The sequence below is a fragment of the Mus caroli genome, unplaced genomic scaffold (assembly GCF_978045245.1).
Source record: "Mus caroli unplaced genomic scaffold, Mus_caroli_1 scaffold_12, whole genome shotgun sequence".
Taxonomy (NCBI): Eukaryota; Metazoa; Chordata; class Mammalia; order Rodentia; family Muridae; genus Mus; species Mus caroli.
In genome coordinates this window covers 16689410-16711677 of record NW_028227267.1, presented here as the reverse complement: position 1 = coordinate 16711677, position 22268 = coordinate 16689410, and the positions used below count along the sequence as shown (strand labels likewise).

The 22268-nt window shown below is 42.8% G+C and overlaps 1 protein-coding gene across 17 annotated transcripts in view; it reads left to right on the top strand.

Moving 5' to 3' along the window:
• Kcnma1 (potassium calcium-activated channel subfamily M alpha 1) overlaps positions 1–22268 on the top strand; it is a 700771-nt gene that overhangs the window by 490060 nt on the left and 188443 nt on the right. For all 17 annotated transcript variants that reach the window (XM_021182666.3, XM_021182664.3, XM_021182654.3 and 14 more), the window contains exons 11-14: positions 963–1068; positions 3826–3908; positions 7874–7943; positions 14380–14535. In XM_021182666.3, the coding sequence (XP_021038325.1) occupies positions 963–1068; positions 3826–3908; positions 7874–7943; positions 14380–14535 (415 nt within the window). The remainder of the gene's footprint in view (positions 1–962; positions 1069–3825; positions 3909–7873; positions 7944–14379; positions 14536–22268) is intronic.

The window sequence follows — 22268 nt, the reverse complement described above, 5'->3', positions numbered from 1 at the left end:
CTATGTTCATGGAAGATCTTCCTACCCCCTCAGCTAACCCAACCTAGATAATCCATCATTTAAATGCTCAGAGGTTTGTCTCCAAGGTGATTCAGGACCCTATCTGGTATCACACAATGTACTAGGCATATTGGTACTGTTGTTCCAGAGTTTCCATTTGGCTCTGTGCAGATGGATTCCCATGTACTCCATAGATTATAGTGCCCATTGCTTCTTTAGTCTTAATCCTCATCTAACCATGGACTAGCTGGGCAAGTTATTTCACTTCCCTGTGCCTCAGCTCCCACAACTACGAACAGAGGAGACAATTCTACCTCCTTGGACTATGGTAGTAACAATGAAATGAACCACTCCATGTGAAGTGTGCAGAGCCCAGTTAGGTATGCAGGAAATGCTCATTAAATGCCAGCTAATATTGTGAAAGAAAATCTGACTAGGCTATACAGTTGACTTAAGGATAGATTCCTTCCATGTAAATACATTTACCATGGGCAGACTCTTGTTAGGGCCTTAGCTTACTCAATTCTGGAGGCTGAGGTGTTCCACAATGTGCCATCTCCAAATTGAACTCCCCACTCAATGAGTCAATCTAAACTTGAAGGCCTGAAGCAAAGGGAGGCAGTGATGGGAAATCCTTGTCCACAGAGGAAATGGAAGGGATAAGATGTCATGATTTAGGTATATAATGACCAATGAACACTGATGCTACAACTCTGGATTTCCCAGTGATAACAAAGAGGAGAACAGATAGGCCCTAATCGTTGCAAGACTAGAGACCTTTTCAGTGGACTGAGTGGGTCTGTTCTCTTAAATGAGTCTTTCATTTAGGGCGGGGAAGGAGGCTTCTCTGAAGGTTAGGGTCTTTGTTTACATCTCTGTGTGGAAATGAACACCGAGGGAGTCATGGAGCCTGAGATTCTCACTCTGCTGCTTTAACAGCTGTCTCTCTTCTGTCTCTGCAGCATCTCCCCTAACCTTGAGCTTGAGGCTCTGTTCAAACGGCATTTCACTCAGGTGGAGTTTTATCAGGGCTCTGTCCTCAATCCACACGACCTTGCCAGAGTCAAGGTAAGGAGAAACAAGTGTTTCCACTTCTCTAGGGGTGAGGCCATGGTTCCCAGGTAGGCAGACTTCGAGCCAGCTCCTAACCATTAATGAGATGACTCAGATGTTACTAACTCCAGTGCACTCATTCAGATGTTGCTAACTCCAGTCCACTCGTTCATTGGCCCCAGGATGTCGCTCTGCTGGGGGCTCACTCAAGATCATCGATAACTATCACACACTCAGGTTAGTCTTAACATAAAACCTCACTCTGCTGTTTTCTCCAAAATCAGCCTTTCCCAATGTAGGACCATCCCAATAAGGGCCATCTCATCCCAGTAGTTCAGCAGGTAAAGGCATTTGCTGCAAAGCATGGTGGCCTGAGTTAGATCTCCAGGATCTACTTGGTAGGAGGAAAGAACCAACTCATACAAACTGTCCTCTTGCTTTAATGCACACACACACACACACACACACACACACACAGAGAGAGAGAGAGAGAGAGAGAGACAGAGAGACAGAGAGACAGAGAGACAGAGAGACAGACAGAGGCATAGACAGATGCATAGACACACACATACACACATACAGACACACATATATACACAGAGGTATAGACACACACACACAAGTAAATGAGGGAGGAATAAGCATTTCCAAGAAACTATAGAAAAAAAGAAAAAAGCTACAGTTACTTAAGACAAATACAAACAGCAAAAAGAATAACAAAACAATAGCAAAACCACACATTTTTCAACAATATCTTGAAATAGGAATGCCCTCAACTCAACAGTTGAGGGACAGAAATTAGGTGAATATCTTAAGAAACAAATCACCTTTCTGTCGTCTGCACAAATCTCATGTAACTTTCAAAGATGGCCACCACTTTAAGGTGAAAAAATAGAAAAACCATCCTAAGCCAATGGGAGCAGGAAGCCAGCAGATGCCAATACCATAATACCCCCAAATAGGCTTCATAGTAACATCCATCAGGAGAGACAAAGAAGGACACTTCATGCTAACCAAAGCAACAACTAGCAAAGAAAATAGTATAATACTAAACATATATGCACCAAACTCTGGTACGCCACATTTCATAAAGCATACAATTGGGCTGAAATATACAGAATAACTCCAACGCTATAAGAATGAGTGATTTTAATACTCCATTTTCTCTAATAAAACATAAATGTAGAAAAATTTAAAGTTGCGATGGCTTAAAAAGGCATGCACAACAGAGCATGATGAATGATTAGCTTTCACCAGATTGAGCTCAGTATGACTCCCAAATGTATTATTATGTCTAAAAGAAAATTACAGAAAGCTGTGAAACATTTGAGTATCCGTTTTCCAAAACCAGACTGCTATCAATTGGTGATAAGCTCATCATCTTCTTCCTGGACCCCTCAAAGCAACCCTCTTAAAGTACGTGCAAGGCTGTAGAAAGAAAGGGACACAGCAAACCAATATCTGCTATTTTATCCATCTAGTCCAGTTGTCATAAGTATGCACAACACTTGAAGTTCATTAATATTATGTGAACCCAAGGAAGGCTAAATGCTGACTGTGGCCACCAAAGAGTTCTGTAATTGCTATAGCAGCAAACATAGACAATCTGAAAGGACTTGTGTAAAATTCTTTACATTATTAAACAGCGGGTGGCATACCATTGAGGGAACCAGGGCCCTCCTAACAAATGCCGGAACAGCCTAGGAAGTGTAACGCTATGAGCAGAAGAAAGTGCAGAGCCAGGTTAGCCTGAGAATTCTCATGCTTATGAAGGCTAGTTCATCTTAATATTATCCAGACATGACCCAAGTCATAAGTACAAAGAAAATGGCTTTTGTTCACAGGCCTAATTTAAATGCAAGCAATTATTAGCACAGCAAACGCATGGTCTGTCTACAGAACAAACCCCCTTTTGGCTCACATTAAGATAAGTCACTAGGTTGCCTTTTGGATCCATCTGCAACTTATCATTTCATTTATGTAAATTATTTGCCTTTTGAATACCTGAGTAGCAACGAACAGAAAACAGCATAGAGCTGTTGTCTATTGAAGGCTCTGATTTCTCACTGGGACACATGGAATGAACATGTGCATAAGGTTTGATGAAAGAATTTTTAAAAAAAAATTTCTTATTTTAATTTTACGTGCATGAGTGCTTTGCCTGTATTATGCATGTGTACTGCCTGTTGCCTGAAGTCTACAGGTCAGAAGAGCGAGTCTGATGCCCTGGAACTGGAGTTATAGGTGCTGTGTGAGCTGCCATGTGGGTGCTGGGAACTGAACTTACCTCCTCTCCAAGAGCCGCAAATGTCCCTAATCACTGAAGATTCGGCCTCTTGATGATACAGTCCGTGTTGCTGAATGTGCAACTGTTTTGTCCACATGACTATCTCAGGGAAGAGGTTTAACCCACCAACCTCCACTTCCTGGCTGGAAAAATGAGGATGAGGGCACAAGACAGTTGAAAGAAGAAGTAGGGATTAGATTGAACGGCCTGATTAAGTAAATTTGAAGGAATTTGGCAAAGATGTCTGTAAGCAGCTAGGCCAAATGAAGAACACAATTACTCAGATTCAAGTCCAAATATTTATCCTTTAACAAGAACCGGACCTACACTTTTGACAAAACTATAATTTATATATATATATTTTTTTTTCCTTTTCCTCGAAAAAATACCAGGTTCTCTAAAATACTGGTAGCAAAGAGAGACTGCAGTTGAGTGCAACTATATGTTTGTGTTTATTATGATTTTTTTTTCTTTTGGTCTCTCAGATAGAGTCAGCAGATGCATGCCTGATCCTTGCCAATAAATACTGCGCTGACCCGGATGCAGAAGATGCCTCCAACATCATGAGGTAACTCAGGGGCAGGGAAGGTCTTGGACTGGTCTCCCAATAGCCTGCATGCAACCTTTTCTTTGGGTCTACAGAGGACTGTCTCTGTGGACTGCCTTTCCTTCATGGATCACAGAACAATGGCTCCTGTACAGAGCTGATAGAGCTGAAGAGAGCATTGATGTACAGGGTACCAAAGAGAGTGTAGACATACAGGGTACCACCAATAGGAAGTTCAGACTGAGCAGGTGCCATGCTGATGCTGATAGTGCCTCTTGGGTTTCAGATTCCTAGAGAAAGAACTAAAAAAGGAAAGATAGCTGCAGGTCTGAATTAAAATGATATGTTCCCAGGGCTGGGAGCACAGCTCAGTTGGTAAAGGACTTGCTATATAAGTGGAGGGGGTTGATTTTGAACCCCAGAACCAATTTTTTAAAAGATGAAGTTCTTTAGCATCCTTGAGTCTAAGGAAGCAGAGACAAGCAGATTCTTGGGACTTCCTGGCCAACTTGCCTAACCTAATTAGGTGAGTCGCAGGTCACTGAGAGACCAAGGGGTCCACATTTAATGAACAACACTCAGTGCCAACTTCTGCCTCCATGTGGACTTACACCCTCACATGCAGATACATACCCATAAACCTTAAATTCTTTATAGATTTTTTTAAAAAAATATGTTACCTGAAAGGAATTAGACCTAAGATATCTTTACTTGGGATGGTCTTACCTCAAGCAGGTGTTTTGCATCCTGTGGAGATCTTTGCACTTGACACAGCTAGCAGAGGGGATTGCTGGAACCCTGTGTATAGAGACCAGGAATACTGCCAAGTGTCCCATAATGCATGGCACAGTCCTTATCTAGAAGACTGTCTCACCCAAAATGCTGATAGCTGAGGAATCCTCATTAGTGCTTCCCTCGTGTGTTTGCATCAAGTTGATCATTACTGCCCTGAAAACTATTGGTTCATTAGCTTGTCTCAGATTCCCCAGATGAGTATTATGCAGTGGTTTTAACATTCATATGAAGTTCTGAGATGCTGAATTATATAGATTATTTCTTAATCCTATTTGGATTGAAGTCTCCCCCCTCCTCATCTTCCTCTTCTTCCTCCTCCTCCTGCTCCTTTCTTTTAATAGACCATGGTCTGGGGAGAAAACAGCCTAGACCACCACTAGTTTGTACCTTTTCTGCAAATGGACTGGGCCTCTCAGAGCTTAATTTTAACTCCAACTCTAATGCCTTAAGTTACTCTCATTTCAGATAAAATGTTTTCTTTAGCTATTATTCTTCCCACAGATTTGCCATCATATCCTGTATCTATACAATCACACACACACACACAAGAAATCCAAACATTTTTCTCTCATTAGCTAAAATCCTTTTAGAATTTGCCTTTTCTGTGGTATAAATTACGGAAGAGTCATTTGAGGTAGGGGAAGATGATAAAGAGAATCTCTGGAGAGAGCATGGGCCACCGGAAAGAGTTCATTCATTTCCACCATACCCCCAGCAACTCTCCCTTAAGAGTGAACAGCTACCCTTTGGACCAGGCATGCTCCAAAGGCTACTTGCAGTTTGCTTCTCTGGGACCCATGGATTTACCTCAAGGTGAGAGTTGGGAAGTTGTCCTTGGGGCTTTACAATGCTCCTGAGTACTTCCTCTTGGCTTTAATGAGTTTTCACCAGTTACATGCACTGTCCCATAAATGAGGCAGAGGAATTCCTCTCCGCTCAAGTCTTCCCATCAGTGTCTTAGGTCTGGAAGGAGCCATCTGGCATCATCTCTCTTCCCATTCCCATTCCTTCTGCAGTAGGCTTGGTCCCATGTTTTAAGAAAATCCATGTATAATGACTTGGTTTGCATGGGGACTTCACACAGGAGTACATCTCCTTCCTGGTCCTCATTAGAAAGTGATCCCATCCACTTCAGCTTAGAATGTCTCCCTTGTCATTTTCCAAATGGACCATGCAGCATTTCTACCCTTTGACACATCTCCCCCCACCCCCCATTATTCAAAGTGATAAAAATGTAGTCCTTCAAGAGACAAGGCTCTATCTCTTTCCATATTGCTAACAAACCAGGAGGATGAAGCTCATGGTGTTGACCTCACAGTGAAGTTCCTGGCATATATACTTTATTTCTTCCGTTATGGTGAGAAATAGAAGTGAATAGTTACTTTGAAATGGGCATTGCTCATAATTGGAATATTTTACTCAAACCCTGAGCATGAAGGGGTGATGTGAGCACACATGGGTACCAGGGGGAATGGTGGGATGTCAGGGTATAGAACTCACTGGGTCAGGATCATGACTAAGCTGTCCACTACAGAGAATCAGGAGGAAGACCCAAAAGGGAGTGGGAAGCTCAGGGTTAAACGTGGGCTCAGCTTTTCTTTTATTTGTATATTCCTCCTTGGCTTAATGAGACCAATCTGCTGCTTTTGAAATTAAAATGTCAAAGAGGCATTTGAAATGAGCTAATGCAGAAAGCTGCCTGGTGCTGTGGACTGCTCCAAGAGGCTGATAGGCTCAAAAGCCTTGAGTTATACACAGAGGCCAACATGACACTCTCTCAAAAATAAGAGAGGAAGTCCTTCCAGTGCACAGCGCAGCGTGGATGTGTGCAGGGAGGGGCTTTCTTGGGGACAGTCTCCCGACTGCACTGGCTGCAGTTTCCTTAGATGAGGCTGCTATCTGCTTGCCTTGTTTTTTCTCCCACTCCAGTTTTGCAGAAAGGGTGGCAAAGTGAAGAGCTGAGCTCAGTGGGAAGTTTGCGGGGGCGGTGGAGGTAATTGTGCTTGCATTCCTGATGAGGCTTAGGAGGTGGGCCTTTCACTGGAATTTCATTCTTTAGCCTTCCTTGTCACAGAAGGAAATGTACAATGTCACCTCTGACAGGGTCAGTAATGACAAAAAACATAACTTACATGTGGAGAGAGGGCTTTTAATGATTTCAAAGCATTTTAACATCTGGCTTCACATTTGTCCCTCATACCAAGCCTGTGAAGTAAACAATGCAGGTACCGTTGCCCCCCCATGTCCAGATGAGAAGACAGGAACAGAGAGCCCAGGTATTTCCGGAGGGTCGCCCAGTTCATTAGCACAATAGCTGTGCTGGAAACCAGGTGTTTCCATTTCTGGGCTCCTTACATCTTCCCTGTGCTAGTGTGATTGACAGGAGAAGTGATGCCAGGGAAGGTTGGCTGGTGGGGTCATCCAGGCTCAGTAAAGGACTGAGGGCAACAAGAGGGGATTTCCCACCAGTTCACCATCTCGATAGGGTGCTAATGGTTAACTTGAACCAGTGGTCAAGTCAGCATTATGCTGTGGAAGGCAGAGTCCTTGATCGTATTCCAAGAGATCTGCTTAAAAAGTCATATTATGAGAATGTCCAAAGGGTTTGTGATAATCAGAGCCATTTGTCAGGTGGCCTGTTTGAGTTGTCAACATTGTCTCAAGTTGTTAACCAGAAGCTGGGTGCTGGGAGACTGTAGACCCCCAGAGACTTAAGGTCTAGGCTTGCATTACCTGTCTCTAAGCATCAACAGCACCCATCTCCAGTCCATTCAGGCTCCTACTCCATCTCCCAGGCAACACAGGCGTCCCTTGTGTCTGTGTGTTTGTTTTTAAGGCAGAGTTTCATGGAGCCCAGGCTAGCTTTGAACTTGCTCTCTCTCGTCAAGTCTGGCCTTAGAGTCCTGATCACCTATTTCCATCATCACGTGGTGTGGTTACAGGGTCCATGACTACTTTTGCCTAACTCTGGTATTTGAAGTCTCTGGAATATATGCCAGTGACTGCCTTGCCATTTCTTTTTTATGCTACTAATAGGTACAGTGAGGAGAACACTTTTCCCCCTGGGCTAGTACCCAAAGCCCCCTGGATGGCCTTGGTTGCTACCTTAGTTGCAGTCACCTAGTTAACTGAATCTTCCATCACACTCCAGGTTACAGAGCCTGCTTCAGGTCTGGTTCTCTCTCTTTCAGAGTGATCTCCATAAAGAACTACCACCCAAAGATCAGGATCATCACTCAGATGCTGCAGTATCACAACAAGGTAGGTGCTGAGACTCTTCCAGACCTGAAGGCATCCCCAGAGCTTGGGTCCCGACACCTTCTCCCTCTCCACACAGCCTTACATACAAATACTCACATAAGTGCACACATACACATGCCCTGAGGCCTGCCAAAGAAAAGCCATAGTTAAAATGTCCCATGTCCCTAGGATAGTGCTTCAGAGAAATCAGCTTGTTTTTGTTTTGTTTTGCTTTCTTTTGTTTTGTTTTGCTTTGCTTTGTTTTCGTGGTGGGTGATTGGGAGGAAGTTCCTTTGTTGCCCTCTTGTGCTAATTCATTCTTTCATTGAACCCTGTGGTTCAGAAATATTGATATGTTCTTAGATCCTGTCCAGACCTAAATTCCAACAACTTGTGTTTCTATGTCCTGCAGTCATTCAGTCAATAGCTATCGAATACCTACTCTATAATTAACACTCCTCCTGCTACTCAAAGGGTAGGATAACTAACTGTGAAGATAAAAATCTGATTTTGTGTCCTTAGAGACCGATCAAGGAAGGTGTAGAGACTTTACCAGATAATCGAAGGACTTCTCTATGTGCGACCAGGCACACATGAAGGAACACAGTATAAGTTGGGTAGAGAAAGCAGAATGTGACATAATCCTCAAATTCACAATGGGAATCTTTCCAGTTATACTTAGGGAGGTAGTAGTTTATCCAAAGATTACACTTAAAAAATGTCCCCAGTGTTACAGCTTCTAGCGGGAGCTGGTTAGAAAGAACATGAACATGAGAATTAGTATTGCTGTCCTGTAGTTTCCTCTCACTAAATCAGAGATGAAGGTCTCTTATCCCAAGGCGGCACTCCTTCACTTGGCTTGTGGTTGAGCTCTCTAGACAGCTTTGGAGGAAGGAAAATGGCGTCTTGTTCTACTTGATACAATACTAGTTGTCTTCTTAATGGAGCTTAGAGGCTGGAGGTTTCTCAGTACCTGGGGCCAGGTGTCCTGACTGAACAGAAATACCTCCCTGCAGGTTTATGTGTGACAGCATGCCCCATCTTATAGGCCATATTCTCTGCAAAACAAGCCATCAGGTGACCCAGAGAAAACCCCACTCTGCCAAATGCCACCAGCACCATTCCATTATTTCTTAATTGCTGGCAAGTGCTGGCCCATTTTGCTGTGTGGAGGCCCATCAGAGGCCATTGCTGAGTGGGTCCTGCTGTCAGCAACTGGCCCACTGCTTGGAACTGCTGCCCAGTGCCGACCATTGCCCAGCCCTCGGCAGGTGGCTCTATTGGAAATTCTGTTACTCTCCAGCCAGTGGGTTTGGTGGTGGGCACTGAAGGGGAATCTCCTGTTTGTCCCTGAAAACTCAAGGATAGGATAAGGGAGTTCTCAGTAACTCACAGGCGTCAACCTGGAGAAGTCCTTGACTGAAGCCTCTGTAGGTGGAGGTGGATTTTATTAGTGAGGCTGTGACTGGTGACAGCTCCTGCTGCAAGGAACACTCCTTCTTTCATTTGTGACTTGAAATCTCATTTAGTGTGGGAGTGCTTTAAGCGATTGTTTAGATTTTTGGCTGAATTTAGACTGAATAGGAAAATTAATGTTGTATGTTTAGAAAGAGATGTCAGTTCCTTTTATTCTCTTTCCAACGTGTGCTGATGTAGCATCTTCAAGAAATTAAGGAGTATTTCAGCTGTGTAGTTCTTGTCAAACTGGAAGCAACATGACTAGCCTCAGAGCCAGATGGTACCTGGTCGGTATTTACATGACTACCGCTGCCCAAATACCTTGGACAGAATCTCCAATCCATCCATTTAGATACTGTGATGCAGACATCAACAGACCCAGGAGTATTTGCTTAAAAGGCATCTCATTTAGAACCACCCCACACTACTTGGGTGTCTGGTCAGATAAGGTCATTTTCAGAGCGCTGTTAGATTAGTGAGGATATGGGAGTAGAGTAACTTCGAGACAGGGCAGTTTTCTCTCTTTCTGCATCTCCCTTTTAAAGGGAGAATTCCTCTTGCCTTTATTTTTTAGATCATTCTTAGATTTTTGAGTAGACAGTTCTTCCCCCTGCTTCATTACGTTGAATTTTCCTAAGGGCCTCCCACCCACCTTTCCCACACACTCTTCTTCTTTTTCAACTTTTTCTTCTTGTGGCCTCTTCTCTGTGCCCATCTGAGAAACACATAGAATGCCACCCATTTATACACATGCTTGGGAAAGACCTGGTGTGTGTGTGTGTGTGTGTGTGTGTGTGAAAACTATGCCCTAGGAGCATATTCTGGAGGGTGTAATTGCTCCCACAGTTAGACACAAGGCTTGAAATAAAAACACTGTCAAATCCCTGTGATGTAATGAGGGTGATATTGTAGAGCCCAGAGGGATGCAGGGAAACTGCTGGCCTTGAGTTTGTCATCATAACAATTGCAGACATTTGAGTCCTGTTTTATGGTTTTAAAAGAGCTTTGACATCCATTATCTCATTTAGTCCTCATTGGGCCATCTGTGCGTTTTAGCATCCCAGTGTAACTTCAGACTAGCAGGAGTCAAAGCTCTATTCTAGGCCTATCAACTCTGGTAAGCACAAATCAAGGTCACTCAGCAGCCAGCAGGCTAGGACAGTATAGCCAACTGCTGCCTTCTATGTGAATGGGACAGTAGCCCACAGAACTAAACTTTGGTTCCTGGGGGAAGGATAGTATTTTCCAAAATGGATCTCTTTACAGTGGCTAAGTTTCACAGAGAGAACTTTCAAAACCTGGGCATCTCTGAGTGCAGAGGGAAGAGGTTCATGATTCAGAGCTCTCCAGACATGGAATGGTGATGTGACGCTGGTAAAGGCGCTCATGCTAATAACTCACCTGCTAATGCAGTTCTCATTTCCCCCAAAGCACTCTAATCAAAGAGGCTCCCTTGTCTCTGATTTGGAATCTAAGCCCCAGTACAGATGCTAGTTCTTTGAGCATCCTTGTTGCCTATGATGGCATTTGGGACATAGCCGTGTTAACCAGTTCCTTTGTAACTTTCCTGTATCTGTGATGAAACACTCTGACAAAAGTCCCTTAATGAAGGTGGGTTTTGTTTCAGCTCACAGCTCAAGGCTCCATCTATCATAGAGGAGAAGTCAAACTATCGGGAGTGTGAAGTAGCTGGTCATGTCATATTATATAGATCAGATCCCATTATCCACTTATACAGACCAGGATTCCAGCCAGGGAATGGCACCACCCACAGTGGGTGGGGGTTCCAACCTTAACTAATAGAATAAAGATAATCCTTCACAGCCATGGCCGGAAGCTTGTCTCCTGGATGATTCCAGATTCTGTCAGCTTGGTAGCACAAATCTTCATGGGCAACTTTCTGTCACTCTTCCAAATGTATGCCATAAAACTTTTGGAGGCTGTGGGCCTTGATGGGTTGGCCTTGTTTAGTTATGCTTGCGATGAGGCAAGTCACCATTCTGGGAGAGACTGATAGAAAGCACTGGATCGATTCCTATCCATCAGACCAAACAGATAGGGCGGATTGGTGCCCTGTTAGCTTCTTACAAGGCAATGCTCTCAATGACCCAGAGAGTTTTTATTCAATTCTACCTCCCAAAGGCTCCACTTCCTCCTAAGAGAGTATCACCCCAGGGATGAAGGAAGCTCTTCGTATGCGGTCCTTTAGTGGATGGACATTGACAGAAGATGCAGACTACAGAGTACTATTGTTGTTCCATCCTTAGACGTTGTCATTTTTCACAGTATTTCTCCAAGGCTGAATGTATAGCAAGAGAGGGAAATGTGACAAGAATTCATTTCTCCTGCCTTCCTGAAGCAGCACACTTTCATAGTTCTTCTCCATGAAATGGAGGATGATCTGCTGGCATAAATGGAGTGAGGGTGCGGTTAATGTTGGACCTGCTTTTCCTCTTTGCCAAGCTAGAAAGAATTTGCCTCTGGATTCCTGGGTAGAAATGCTGAGTTGTGTGTGTGTGTGTGGGTTTTTTTTTTTTTTTTTTTTTAAACAGAGCCAATTTCCCTCAAATGAAAGGGGATAAAGTTTCCAAAAACAAAAAATTAGACTTCCTGGGTCAATATCCGCTCTTGGCTTCCTGCACATAGCCTTCCCTCATGGTCATTGGCACTTCATCCCTGCTCCCTGCCACCGCATGACTGGAGAAAATACAATGGCAATGAGAGGAGACATAGGAAGCTTATAATGAGTATGACTTTCCACATGGGGCCCAAGGGACCCAAGGGACATAAGGGACCCATGGCTTACATGTCAGAACTACATATTTTGGAAGGCATGGAGATAGGACAGACTGTCTTCAAGGTTGTCACTGTTTCTTTGAAAATGGCATGGAGGCTATGTGGCGTCTTTGTAGAGACCAGACCACCCAAATCTCTTGTTTATTACTTGGATGTAATTGATCATTCTTCTCATAAGAGTATTCTCCACATAGATGAATGTCTTTTATACTATGCCAAGGAAGTAAAATGAAAAAGCTGACATCTTAAGCCAGGGAAGAATAGGGAAAGTAATGAGAGAGAGGGTGGGGCTCTCTGTTGACATTCAGTGTGTGATATGCAGAAGACCCTCTGCTATTCAACTCCACACAAATCACACTGTCTTTGGCCCACACACAGGCCTATTTTACTTGGGTTAGGGAACAAGCAGTCATTCTTCCAGCAGTAACCACTGCTGGCTTGGATTGGAGACTGTCACAGAGGTGGATTTTGCAAGCAGGCATTTCATAAGACTGGGGTTTCTCCAAGAAGAGCAAAGAGGTCTGGGCTCTGCTCTTTGTTTCTGCAATGGAGTCATTCATCCTTTTATTGCAACTGGCCTCTGTTGTTCCACAAGTGAAGGAAAGACTCTTTTGCTGCTCCAGTTTGCTGCTATGTGGGGAGAAATAATTTCAGAGCTATAGACTCCTGGACTATACAGGTACTTAGAAGACTCTGGGTCAATTTCCTCTGTAAAGCATGATTTATTATAGCATTTTGGAAAAATGCTAAGTCTTAGGCATAAAGTAGTATTCTCTATTTATTAGACATATTTCATCCTTAGAAAGTTCCTTTGTCAGACAAGCCAAACCCCTTTGCTTCCTTTTAATATATATCAGGAACGTCCTAGACTTGAAGCTAATCACGACATAGCAGGACTTGAGGCATCCAGATGTGATGACCATCCTATGTCCCCAAGGATGTCCCTCTGTATCTTGAGCATTTCTGGATAATTTTACTGTTTCTCAAGAGATCTTTTCCAGAACACTTTTCTCCTCTCGTCGTCCTCATTGTTCTCTGGTCATTATCCAACTGGTCACTTCACTCTTCAAGTTTGACTGTTAAAACTGAATCAAATCCTGTGGAATGAACATGGCCTATTCTTATAGAATAAAGGGTCTTTTCCCTTTGCTCTGGAGACTATAACAAGCAAGCTTTGGCTTTCTGTGTCATGTATCCCATAGCCTCTAATAGAGGTTTTAGTTAACTACACACTTAACTGTTGCACCCTGCTCTCTCCTTCTCTCTCTCTCTCTCTCTCTCTCTCTCTCTCTCTTTCTCTCTTACATTCTCTTAAATCTGTCTTCTTGTTTCAAACCTATATAGTCAATATTTTTGGATGTAAGTATTGACCCTGACATCTAGCCTGACATCTAGATCTTCTAACTCTCTTCTCTTATTATTGTTGTTATTTGTAAATCCCCAAACACTAGAGAACTTCCTGAATTTCAGTTTTTTTCCCTCACTCTGCCATGTACAACTCTCCACTGCATGCCACTGGCAAATAATTGTGTGAGCACGCCTCAGGGCCTGGGAGTTGGGCTCTGACCTAATTGTGCCATAAGAGAGTCCATCTGAGAGAGATTGTAGGATGTCTTTATCTTTGCTGCACAGTGGCCTTCAGGGAAGCAGCATTTCCTCTCACATGTAGAGTTACAGGTTCTCCAACTCTACCCCAGATCTACTCAGTTAGAAACTTAGGATGGTGGGAACCAGCAACCTGTAGTTTTTGTACACATTGCACGGTATGCAGGAACCCACTCAAGTTTGGGACATCACTAATCTAGATTATTGGGAAGGCAGGAAAAAAATGCAAGAGCACACAGACACACAGGCATCTGGCAATCAGAGATACTTGAGAGCCACTTTAAAAGCAAGCTAACTCAACTTCTTAATGCTGGGGGCTGGTGTGTCTCATAAGAGGAAAATCCCCTCTGGGGTGAATCTGGCTAAACAGCAAACTTGAGAGGAGGATGTGGGCCTGGTGAGTGTAGAAGCAATGTTGCCAAGAAGCCCAAGTCTGATGAACCAGAAGTATAGAAGAGTCCTTAGACCCAGGCAGAGGGAAGAAAGGGTGAGTTTGTATGACCCAGTGTTTTTGGATTATGCAGCAATTCCAAGAAGAGATTTCAGACACTCAGACATGGAGCAGAACAGGGTCTCATACCTCTTGTTATTCCCACAGGCCCATCTGCTCAACATCCCCAGCTGGAACTGGAAAGAGGGTGATGACGCAATATGCCTTGCAGAGCTCAAGTTGGGTTTCATAGCCCAGAGCTGTCTGGCTCAAGGCCTCTCCACAATGCTTGCCAATCTCTTCTCTATGAGGTCATTCATAAAGGTAACGTCTTGTCTTATTAGAGCACATTAGCCTAGGATTCCATTTGTCGTGGGGTTGAGTACAGCACAGCTTAAACTCAAAACAGATCGACGGGCTTTAACTTCTCTGGTTGAGAAGAAATTCCTTGTTACAGATTTGGGAAAGAGGCCAGCTCCTTTCAAAATTATGTTTTTATTTTTATTTGGCACATCCGTGGCCATTAAATGATTGTTCAAAGCACAATCCTCTCTCTCTCTCTCTTTTTTTTAGATAAACCACATGTTTATCTATCAACAAAGCCTCCGCTGTTAAAACAAAAATATGATTTATATACATTCCATATGGCACCAGAGTGCCTAAAGAAAAGAATTATCATTTTCTTTTATATCAAGTGGCTGGTGGACCTCTCACTGTGTGGATAAATGCAGACCATGTGTTTGTGCCGAAGCCCAAACCCCAACAACATAATTCATTTATTTACTTCTGCACAATCAAGGAGGCCAGTAAGGCTGACATGCCGTGGCTATTTGAATGGAGAAAGAAAAGATGAACTGAGTCTTTACCCCAAGAGACGTGCAGTCTGGATGTGTTCATCTCCCTGTCAGAGCTCTCTGGGCAGCCACTCCCAGTCTCCAGATGGCTGCTGGACCAACTAGTGGGGGTAGAGAATGAACCCATCCAGTTCTCTAGGACCCAGGGCCTTGAGTGCCTCTGCATCTAGGTAGCTGACCAAGCAAATTTTCTAGAGTGTGGGTTTAGGCAGTCAAGGTGGCACACTACATCGGTGAATTGTGTTACTTAGAGCTAGAATGTGTCTGTTAGATCTTTACTTTTGTATCAATGCCATTGGCATTGCTTAACCAATTGTAATTGGCACTGTAGTTCTCATAGTATGACTTAGAGAATAACTCCTGTTGGACCCTGCTTGTCATCATTGTAGCAGTGTTCATAGTCAACGACAACTTGATTGAAAATATGTTCTCTCATGCTTACTCTGTGCCCATAGTCCTCAGCTCAACAGAACTTCAAATTCAAACGCAGTTACAAATAAAGTTACTGCGTGCCTCTAGATGTCTTCTTTAATCCAGTCTCTTTGTGTCCTGCATAGATGAAACTGAATGCAGGCGAAATGGGAGTCACAGGGAGGTCTGTGTGGCTGTGTTTAGCGATGGGACACCAAAGCCAGATGTAGCCATGTGTCTCCCAGGACTTGTCTGTTCAATCCAAGGAGGCCAGACCTAGGATAACGAACTGTCACCGGGAGAACCGCGCTGGCTCTTTCTGTGGAGCCCTGGTGGTTTTCTTCCACCAGAGGTTTGCTCACAGGACCCAGCACATGGTCAGAGGGACGGGATTCTGCCTTCCTTGTGTTGATGTGACATGGGCCTTGGCAGAGCCCCACCACAGATGGGGCCACTTGACATGCGTATGTTTTGATTTTGTGGTGCCTGCATGGTAACTAGATCTGCCTGTCAAGAAAATTAATAAAATGGATATGACACTGATTCTACAGTGTTATTACCAGCAGGGACAACTTCTGCCTGAATTTCCTCAGGACCCTGACAGGCCTCACCTCTAAAGCCAAGGACGTTCCTTCCAGCTCCGCTAATCCCATTGCCAAGTTACTATTTAGGAAGAGCCTGTGGGAGAGGCTGAACTGGGCCCTGGTATAAGTGGAAACACATTTGCCTCCCAGGGTTACATGACTGCATTATTTCTGTCCAGGGCCAGCTCTCCCATGTTTGGAGGCAGCTTTTTGGATATGACCTTTTGACATGGAGGTGGTCTTTGTGTTAGATTTTGCCAAAGGCATAGCCTACAATAACATGCCCTTTTTTTCCTATATTTTAACATTTAGAGTAGGGCCAATCTTATTTGATGCATTTACTATTCTCTGTTGTCATCTGTGTATGCTTCTCCCTCAGTCCTAGAACCATCTGAGGACCTGGGAAAAATCATACTCCTTCGTGTGTTTTCTATATTATTGCAAAGCGTTTGCATGTTTTTGTTTGGGATGAGTGTAGGTGGAGAAGAGAATATGTAAATGGATTCTTGTTTACAGAAATAACTTCCTTCCCCAATACCCCCACATCCTGTGGTAGAGAACTCCTCAACACTTCCACATGACCGACCCGGTTTTGGCAGCACTTTATCCTTTGGGACAACGTAGTGTTTCTAGAAGCCAAAGGGAGATGTGGACTCGCCTTCTCCCTTGCTCTGGGCAGGTTGTGTCTGTTTCCTAGTTCTACAGGAAATATTATACTTTGCTTCTGCTAAAGGAGTAAGCTAAACAAGACTCTAACCCTGTATAAGTGTCACAGGCAGAAGCGCCACAGTTATCATAGGAGCCTGTTATTATGTATGGGACCAAAAGTCCAAGACCAAAACTGAAGATGGTAAGGTTTAGCAGAAGAAGGGGATACGACTGGAATGTAGGATGCACAAACAGGGCCTGGATTGAAGATGAGAAAAAAAAATACATGTGAATAATTGCTTTTCCCTGTACCCATCACTCTCAAGGACCTGAACCTAGGGGCCCCTAACCCATTACATTCTAAAACCTCGTCCTCATTTAGATATGTCACCTCTGAATTGACCTGGATAGTTTGGAATTTACCTTTTTAGGAGTGATGGATTCTATGGCTTTGGTTATTACTGTAGACATTTTTGTCCTTTTGGTTTCCCCCTCATGGCTGTTCATCCTTAATCTAGTCCATTTATGCATCAGTGTGTTTCCCCTACTGTTAGGATGCGCTGGCATTTATAAATACACACTAACCACACATCCAATACCTTTCTGAAAGAGGCCTAAGTTGGTACCCAGGGGTTCTATAGCTCTGTGGCTGTTTGCAAGGCAAGCTAAGCATTTTTTTTCCCAGCACAAATTTATTTTCACCCTTGATGTCCATTACTCAGAGCCAGCAGATGTTCTGGTGCCTGTGACTTATCTCCTGGCCTGGGACATTCTGTTTACTCCCTACTCTCTGATCTCCTTTCACTGGCCTCTCGGATTTCAGGGAGAGTCTCCTTAATGTCTTCTGGAAAGACCAGGACAATAGACTTGTTTAGCCTGTCTGCCATCACCTTAGCCCTCAATAAGTAGGCCACACTTTGAGACCACTGATTTGGGGGAGGGGGTTGTTTTTAGTCTGTTCAGTTTTAACTTCCTCTTCTGCCTGAAGAGTTTCATGGTGGACATTGACCTTCCATTTTATGAATTGAGCTATTGTTCTTACTGGAAGAAACAAACTATGCTGATTTTTTTTCATTTCACACACACACACACACACACACACACACACATGCGAGAGAGTATACTATGTAGCATTGCATGTAATTTGCAATATCTTTGTCAGGAAGCCAACGGTGAGAATGGAGAAAATATGTAGTGTTAGTGTGGTGGCTTAAATAAGAATATGTTCTCTATGAGCTTGGATAGTTGAACACTTGGTCCCCAGTTGGTGACACTATTTGAGATGCAGCCATGCTAGAGGAAGTATGGCACTGGGGAATGGGCTTTCAGAGTTCATAGACTCAGCTCCTTCTGATTTGCCAACTCTGTTCCATGGTCACAGTTTAAGATGTGATCTCTCAGCTTCCAGCTCTGGTTGCCATGGTTGCCATGCCTCTCCACCATAATGGACTTTCCCTCTGACAATGTAAACCAAATAAATGCTCCTTTTCATTAGTTGTCTTGATCATGATATTTTATCACAGCCATGCCCGACTAAAGTGAATCATTTTAGTATCTTTAGTTTGGGTTGTATTTATGCACTGCTTTGTGTTTGTATAAGTTCGTGTATAAAAATAATCTGGTTTAGGAGCTGGAAATATAGACCTTTGAATAATTGTCCAAATATACTGATTTCTATCTACTTTTAAAGCCTTGAAATTAATATTGTGCCTATATTATTTTTACTCTTCTAATGGCCTACATACACATGGCACTGTCACTAGTGTCACTTTATAGTGGCAGACAGTATGCAGTAAAAAAGGAACAGGAAGGTAGCTTAGAATTGACAAACCCTAGATATCAGTCCCAAGTTTGTCCCCAAGGCCACCAAAATGAAATAAAGGATGAGATGATTCCTTAGCAAGTAAAGCCACCTTACTATGTAGCTTTAGTTTCTTGGCTTCATTTTATAGAAACCATTGATTCACTTGAGATTTCAGAGGCACATATATCCCAATTGTATTTCCAGCAACACACAAGCTTATGTCTTGGAATCACTGGTAAGATCCAGGAAGCTTCTATTCTGATGGGAAATGTATGGACACATATTTACATACTCTTGCCAATAAGTCTTGTTTACCTTTCTCTCTGGCTAGATCTGTAAGGGTCAGAGTCATTGCATCAGACAGGTGAGAAGTTGACTTAGGTTAGACTGTGACAAGATCAAGAATGACCTGGGCTCTCAGGAGGACTGGCTTAAGAAGTAGGGCTATCTGGAAAAATCAAACTAACTGTGTATGTGATGTGTGAATGTGTACATATGTACATGTAACCATGTGTCATATAATGGTATTTCATTCACTGGCAGACTACCTATATGGTAGGAGTCCCGTATCATGTAGTGATGTCTATTCTTCTTACGGTTTGAATACATACATACTTTGATGTTTGCATGATGAAATTTCCCACTAGAGACTTCTTCAGATGTGCACCCATCATTAATCAATGCATGCCTCTATTATCTCTCTGTCTGTAATCAAGGGATTAGATTAGAGCAAGTTGATTCACTTGGCATGAAAGCTTTGTTACAATGCCTGCACTGGAGCTGCTGGAGAGCCACAGGGATGGTGTCAATAAGTTTGAATCCCTGAGAAAGAGGAGACTTAGTATAGATTTCAGTCCTAGTTAAGGCAGAGAGAACAGATATCTAATGACTCCTAGTTTGTGTTCCATTACAGCTTCTGATGGTCTGGATATGACCCACCCACAGAAGGAACATAATCTCCCTTATTCTGACACCTCAAAAATATTAATTGCATCCAGAAATACCTTCAAAGCTTTGTTTAGAACAATAATCAAATATCTGGGAACATCATGACCCAGTCAAGTTAACAAAACTATCTATCACAGCAACCTACTCTTATTTCTGGTTGGGCATAAATTTGACAGCCCATTTCTAGGTCAGCAGCATCCTCTTGTGGGAGTGTGGGGACTGTCAGGATCTCTAGTCAGGACAGAGTTGCAACTGATAAGGCTGGGGTCAAGGAGACAATGGTAAGAAAGACTTCTTTGTCTTGGAACTGAAACCCACAGAGACGATCGTGATAAACAAATGTTGTTGGCTCTGCTACCCATGGGTGATGCCAGTCAAAGTAAAAGTGGCTTCATAAGAATGGGATGTCATCACAGTTACCAATGGAGTTACCCTTGCTTTTTTGGGAATATCTAATATTTTAATATCATTTAAATAGACAGATATGCTCACAGATTTATGCCTCCAACCACCACTCAGCAATATTGGCGCAACTGTCATGCAGCATTCCCGTTTGAATGCTATATCTCCTCTCAGATTTGGCATTTCCAGAAGCTAGTCCCTGTTCTTGCCTGTGAGCCTGCCCTGTCCCAAGTCACCATCCACAACTGGCAATGCCATCCTTCCCAATACTATCCTTTAGGGTTATCTTTGGCTCCCCATCCCAACCTTCCTCAAACACCATATTCAATTCAGCCTGACACCCTGATTGGACCTGGAAGTAGGTGAAAAGTCTGAGTACTTGCCACCAATTTCATTCCTACTGATCGATCCAAAGAACCACTATGTTTTCTGTGGCTACCAGCCTTCTCGATTCACAAGTCTAGATTTAGTTTGTTTTCTCAAACAATTTTCCCAAACATGAATGAGATCATGTCAACCTTTTGCATAAATCTACGACATCATCCAATTGGCTCAAAACCAAAGTTTGGCTAACAGGTACTAAGCAGTCAGGTTCCTGTGATCTTGTTGACCCCAGTGTACCAAGCGCTGTCCTGTACCTTGTGTCCCTTTATTGTTTTAGGATTTATACTTGCTGGGTTCCCTCCATCTAGAATGTTCTTCTAAGTAGATGTTTGATTTCTACCAAACCCTTCTGCCTTTGCTCAAAATAACAATTTTCAGCAAGGCCATCTTTAAAAACATCAGACTGTTTTTTTTTATGAAAGGGTTATAAGGAAACTTTTATTTCTAATACACAAACAGAAAAGGGCATTTGTAATAAATGTTTACTTTGTTAAACATTAATCATCATCACAACACTCCCATGTATCCATGGTACAAATTAAGAAATAGAACATTATTGGTACCATAAAAATCCTTACTTATTTTCTAAGTCAGAGAATTGGCATTGTTTCTGAATCATCTTTGGAAATTTTACATCCCATAATATTAAACTCCTCTTATCTATAAAGTTTGTATATCAACTCTTTTTTTTCTTTTTGGTACTTTGGATCTTTTTTTTTAAGGGTTATTTTATGTATATGAGTACCTATTTCTCTCTCTAAACACACCAGAAGAGGGAATCTGATCTCATTAAAGATGGTTGTGAGCCACCATCATGTGCTTGCTGGGAATTGAACTCAGGAAGAGCAATCAGTCAGTGGGCCATCTCTTCAACTCTGTACTTTGGCTCTTAATCTAAGACCTTGTACATATAGGCCATCTGTCATGCCTGTGTGGTTTTCTTTTTCCTTTCTTTTTTCTTTTTTTCCTTCCTTCCTTCCTTCCTTCCTTCCTTCCTTCCTTCCTTCCTTCCTTCCTTCCTTCCTTCCTTCCTTCCTTCCTCTCTCTCTCTCTCTCTCTCTCTCTCTCTCTCTCTCTCTCTCTCTTTCTTTTGTGTTGTCTGTCTGTCTGTCTGTTTTTGAGATAGGGTCTTACTATATAATTTAGGTTAGTATAGCCTAAAACTCATGATCTTCTGCTTCTACTTTCTGAGTGCTAAGATTACAGGATGTGCCAGCATCCCCAACAGGATACTATCTATTAAGGGGCAATTGATAATTCAATTGCTTCTCTGGGAAGTTGTAGGACAATCAGGAAGAAACTAAGTCTAGAACATTTTCTGGGGCTCTGCTGGCTTCTTAGAGAGCAGATATCTCATGTCTCTCTGTTCTCTAGGAAGTATGTAGATATTCTTCTCTCCCTAGGGTAATAAGATTTCCATGTGGTAACATAGCAGAATTTCATTTTAAAAATTTCCATCACTCTGGCCCACACAATCCATACACACAGGTCTCCTTCATTCTCTCTCTCTCTTTTTTTTCCTTTTTTCTTTTTTATTAGGTATTTTTCTCATTTACATTTCCAATGGCTTTGTCCATTTGTCAACTCTTCCGAGATGGTATTATTTCTTGTTTATTTCTTTTCCTTCATAAAATGGAGGTACTGGGAAGCCAGGGCTACTTGCAGGGACCTTTGTAAATACATCTTGAATGCATTGATGTATGGATGAATGAATGAATGAATGAATGAATGAATGGATTTGAGCTTAGCCTAGCCAGTCTAGATAGCTGGGTGTGGGGCCCAGACTAACAGGGACTTACAATTTGGTATGATTTGGGTTCTGAAATGTCTTCCTCTGCTACTGTATGTGGTTCACTGGCCCAATTAAAGAGCTTCCTCTCAGCATAGAAGCTTGAGATGCAAAGCTTTATAATCTTGGCAAGGCTTGCAAAGAAGCTGCTTAGATTTGGTTAGAAACCATCTTGACTGCCAGAAAATAGAGCCACTGTGTTGTTTAAATTCACAAATCAAAATAAACACCCT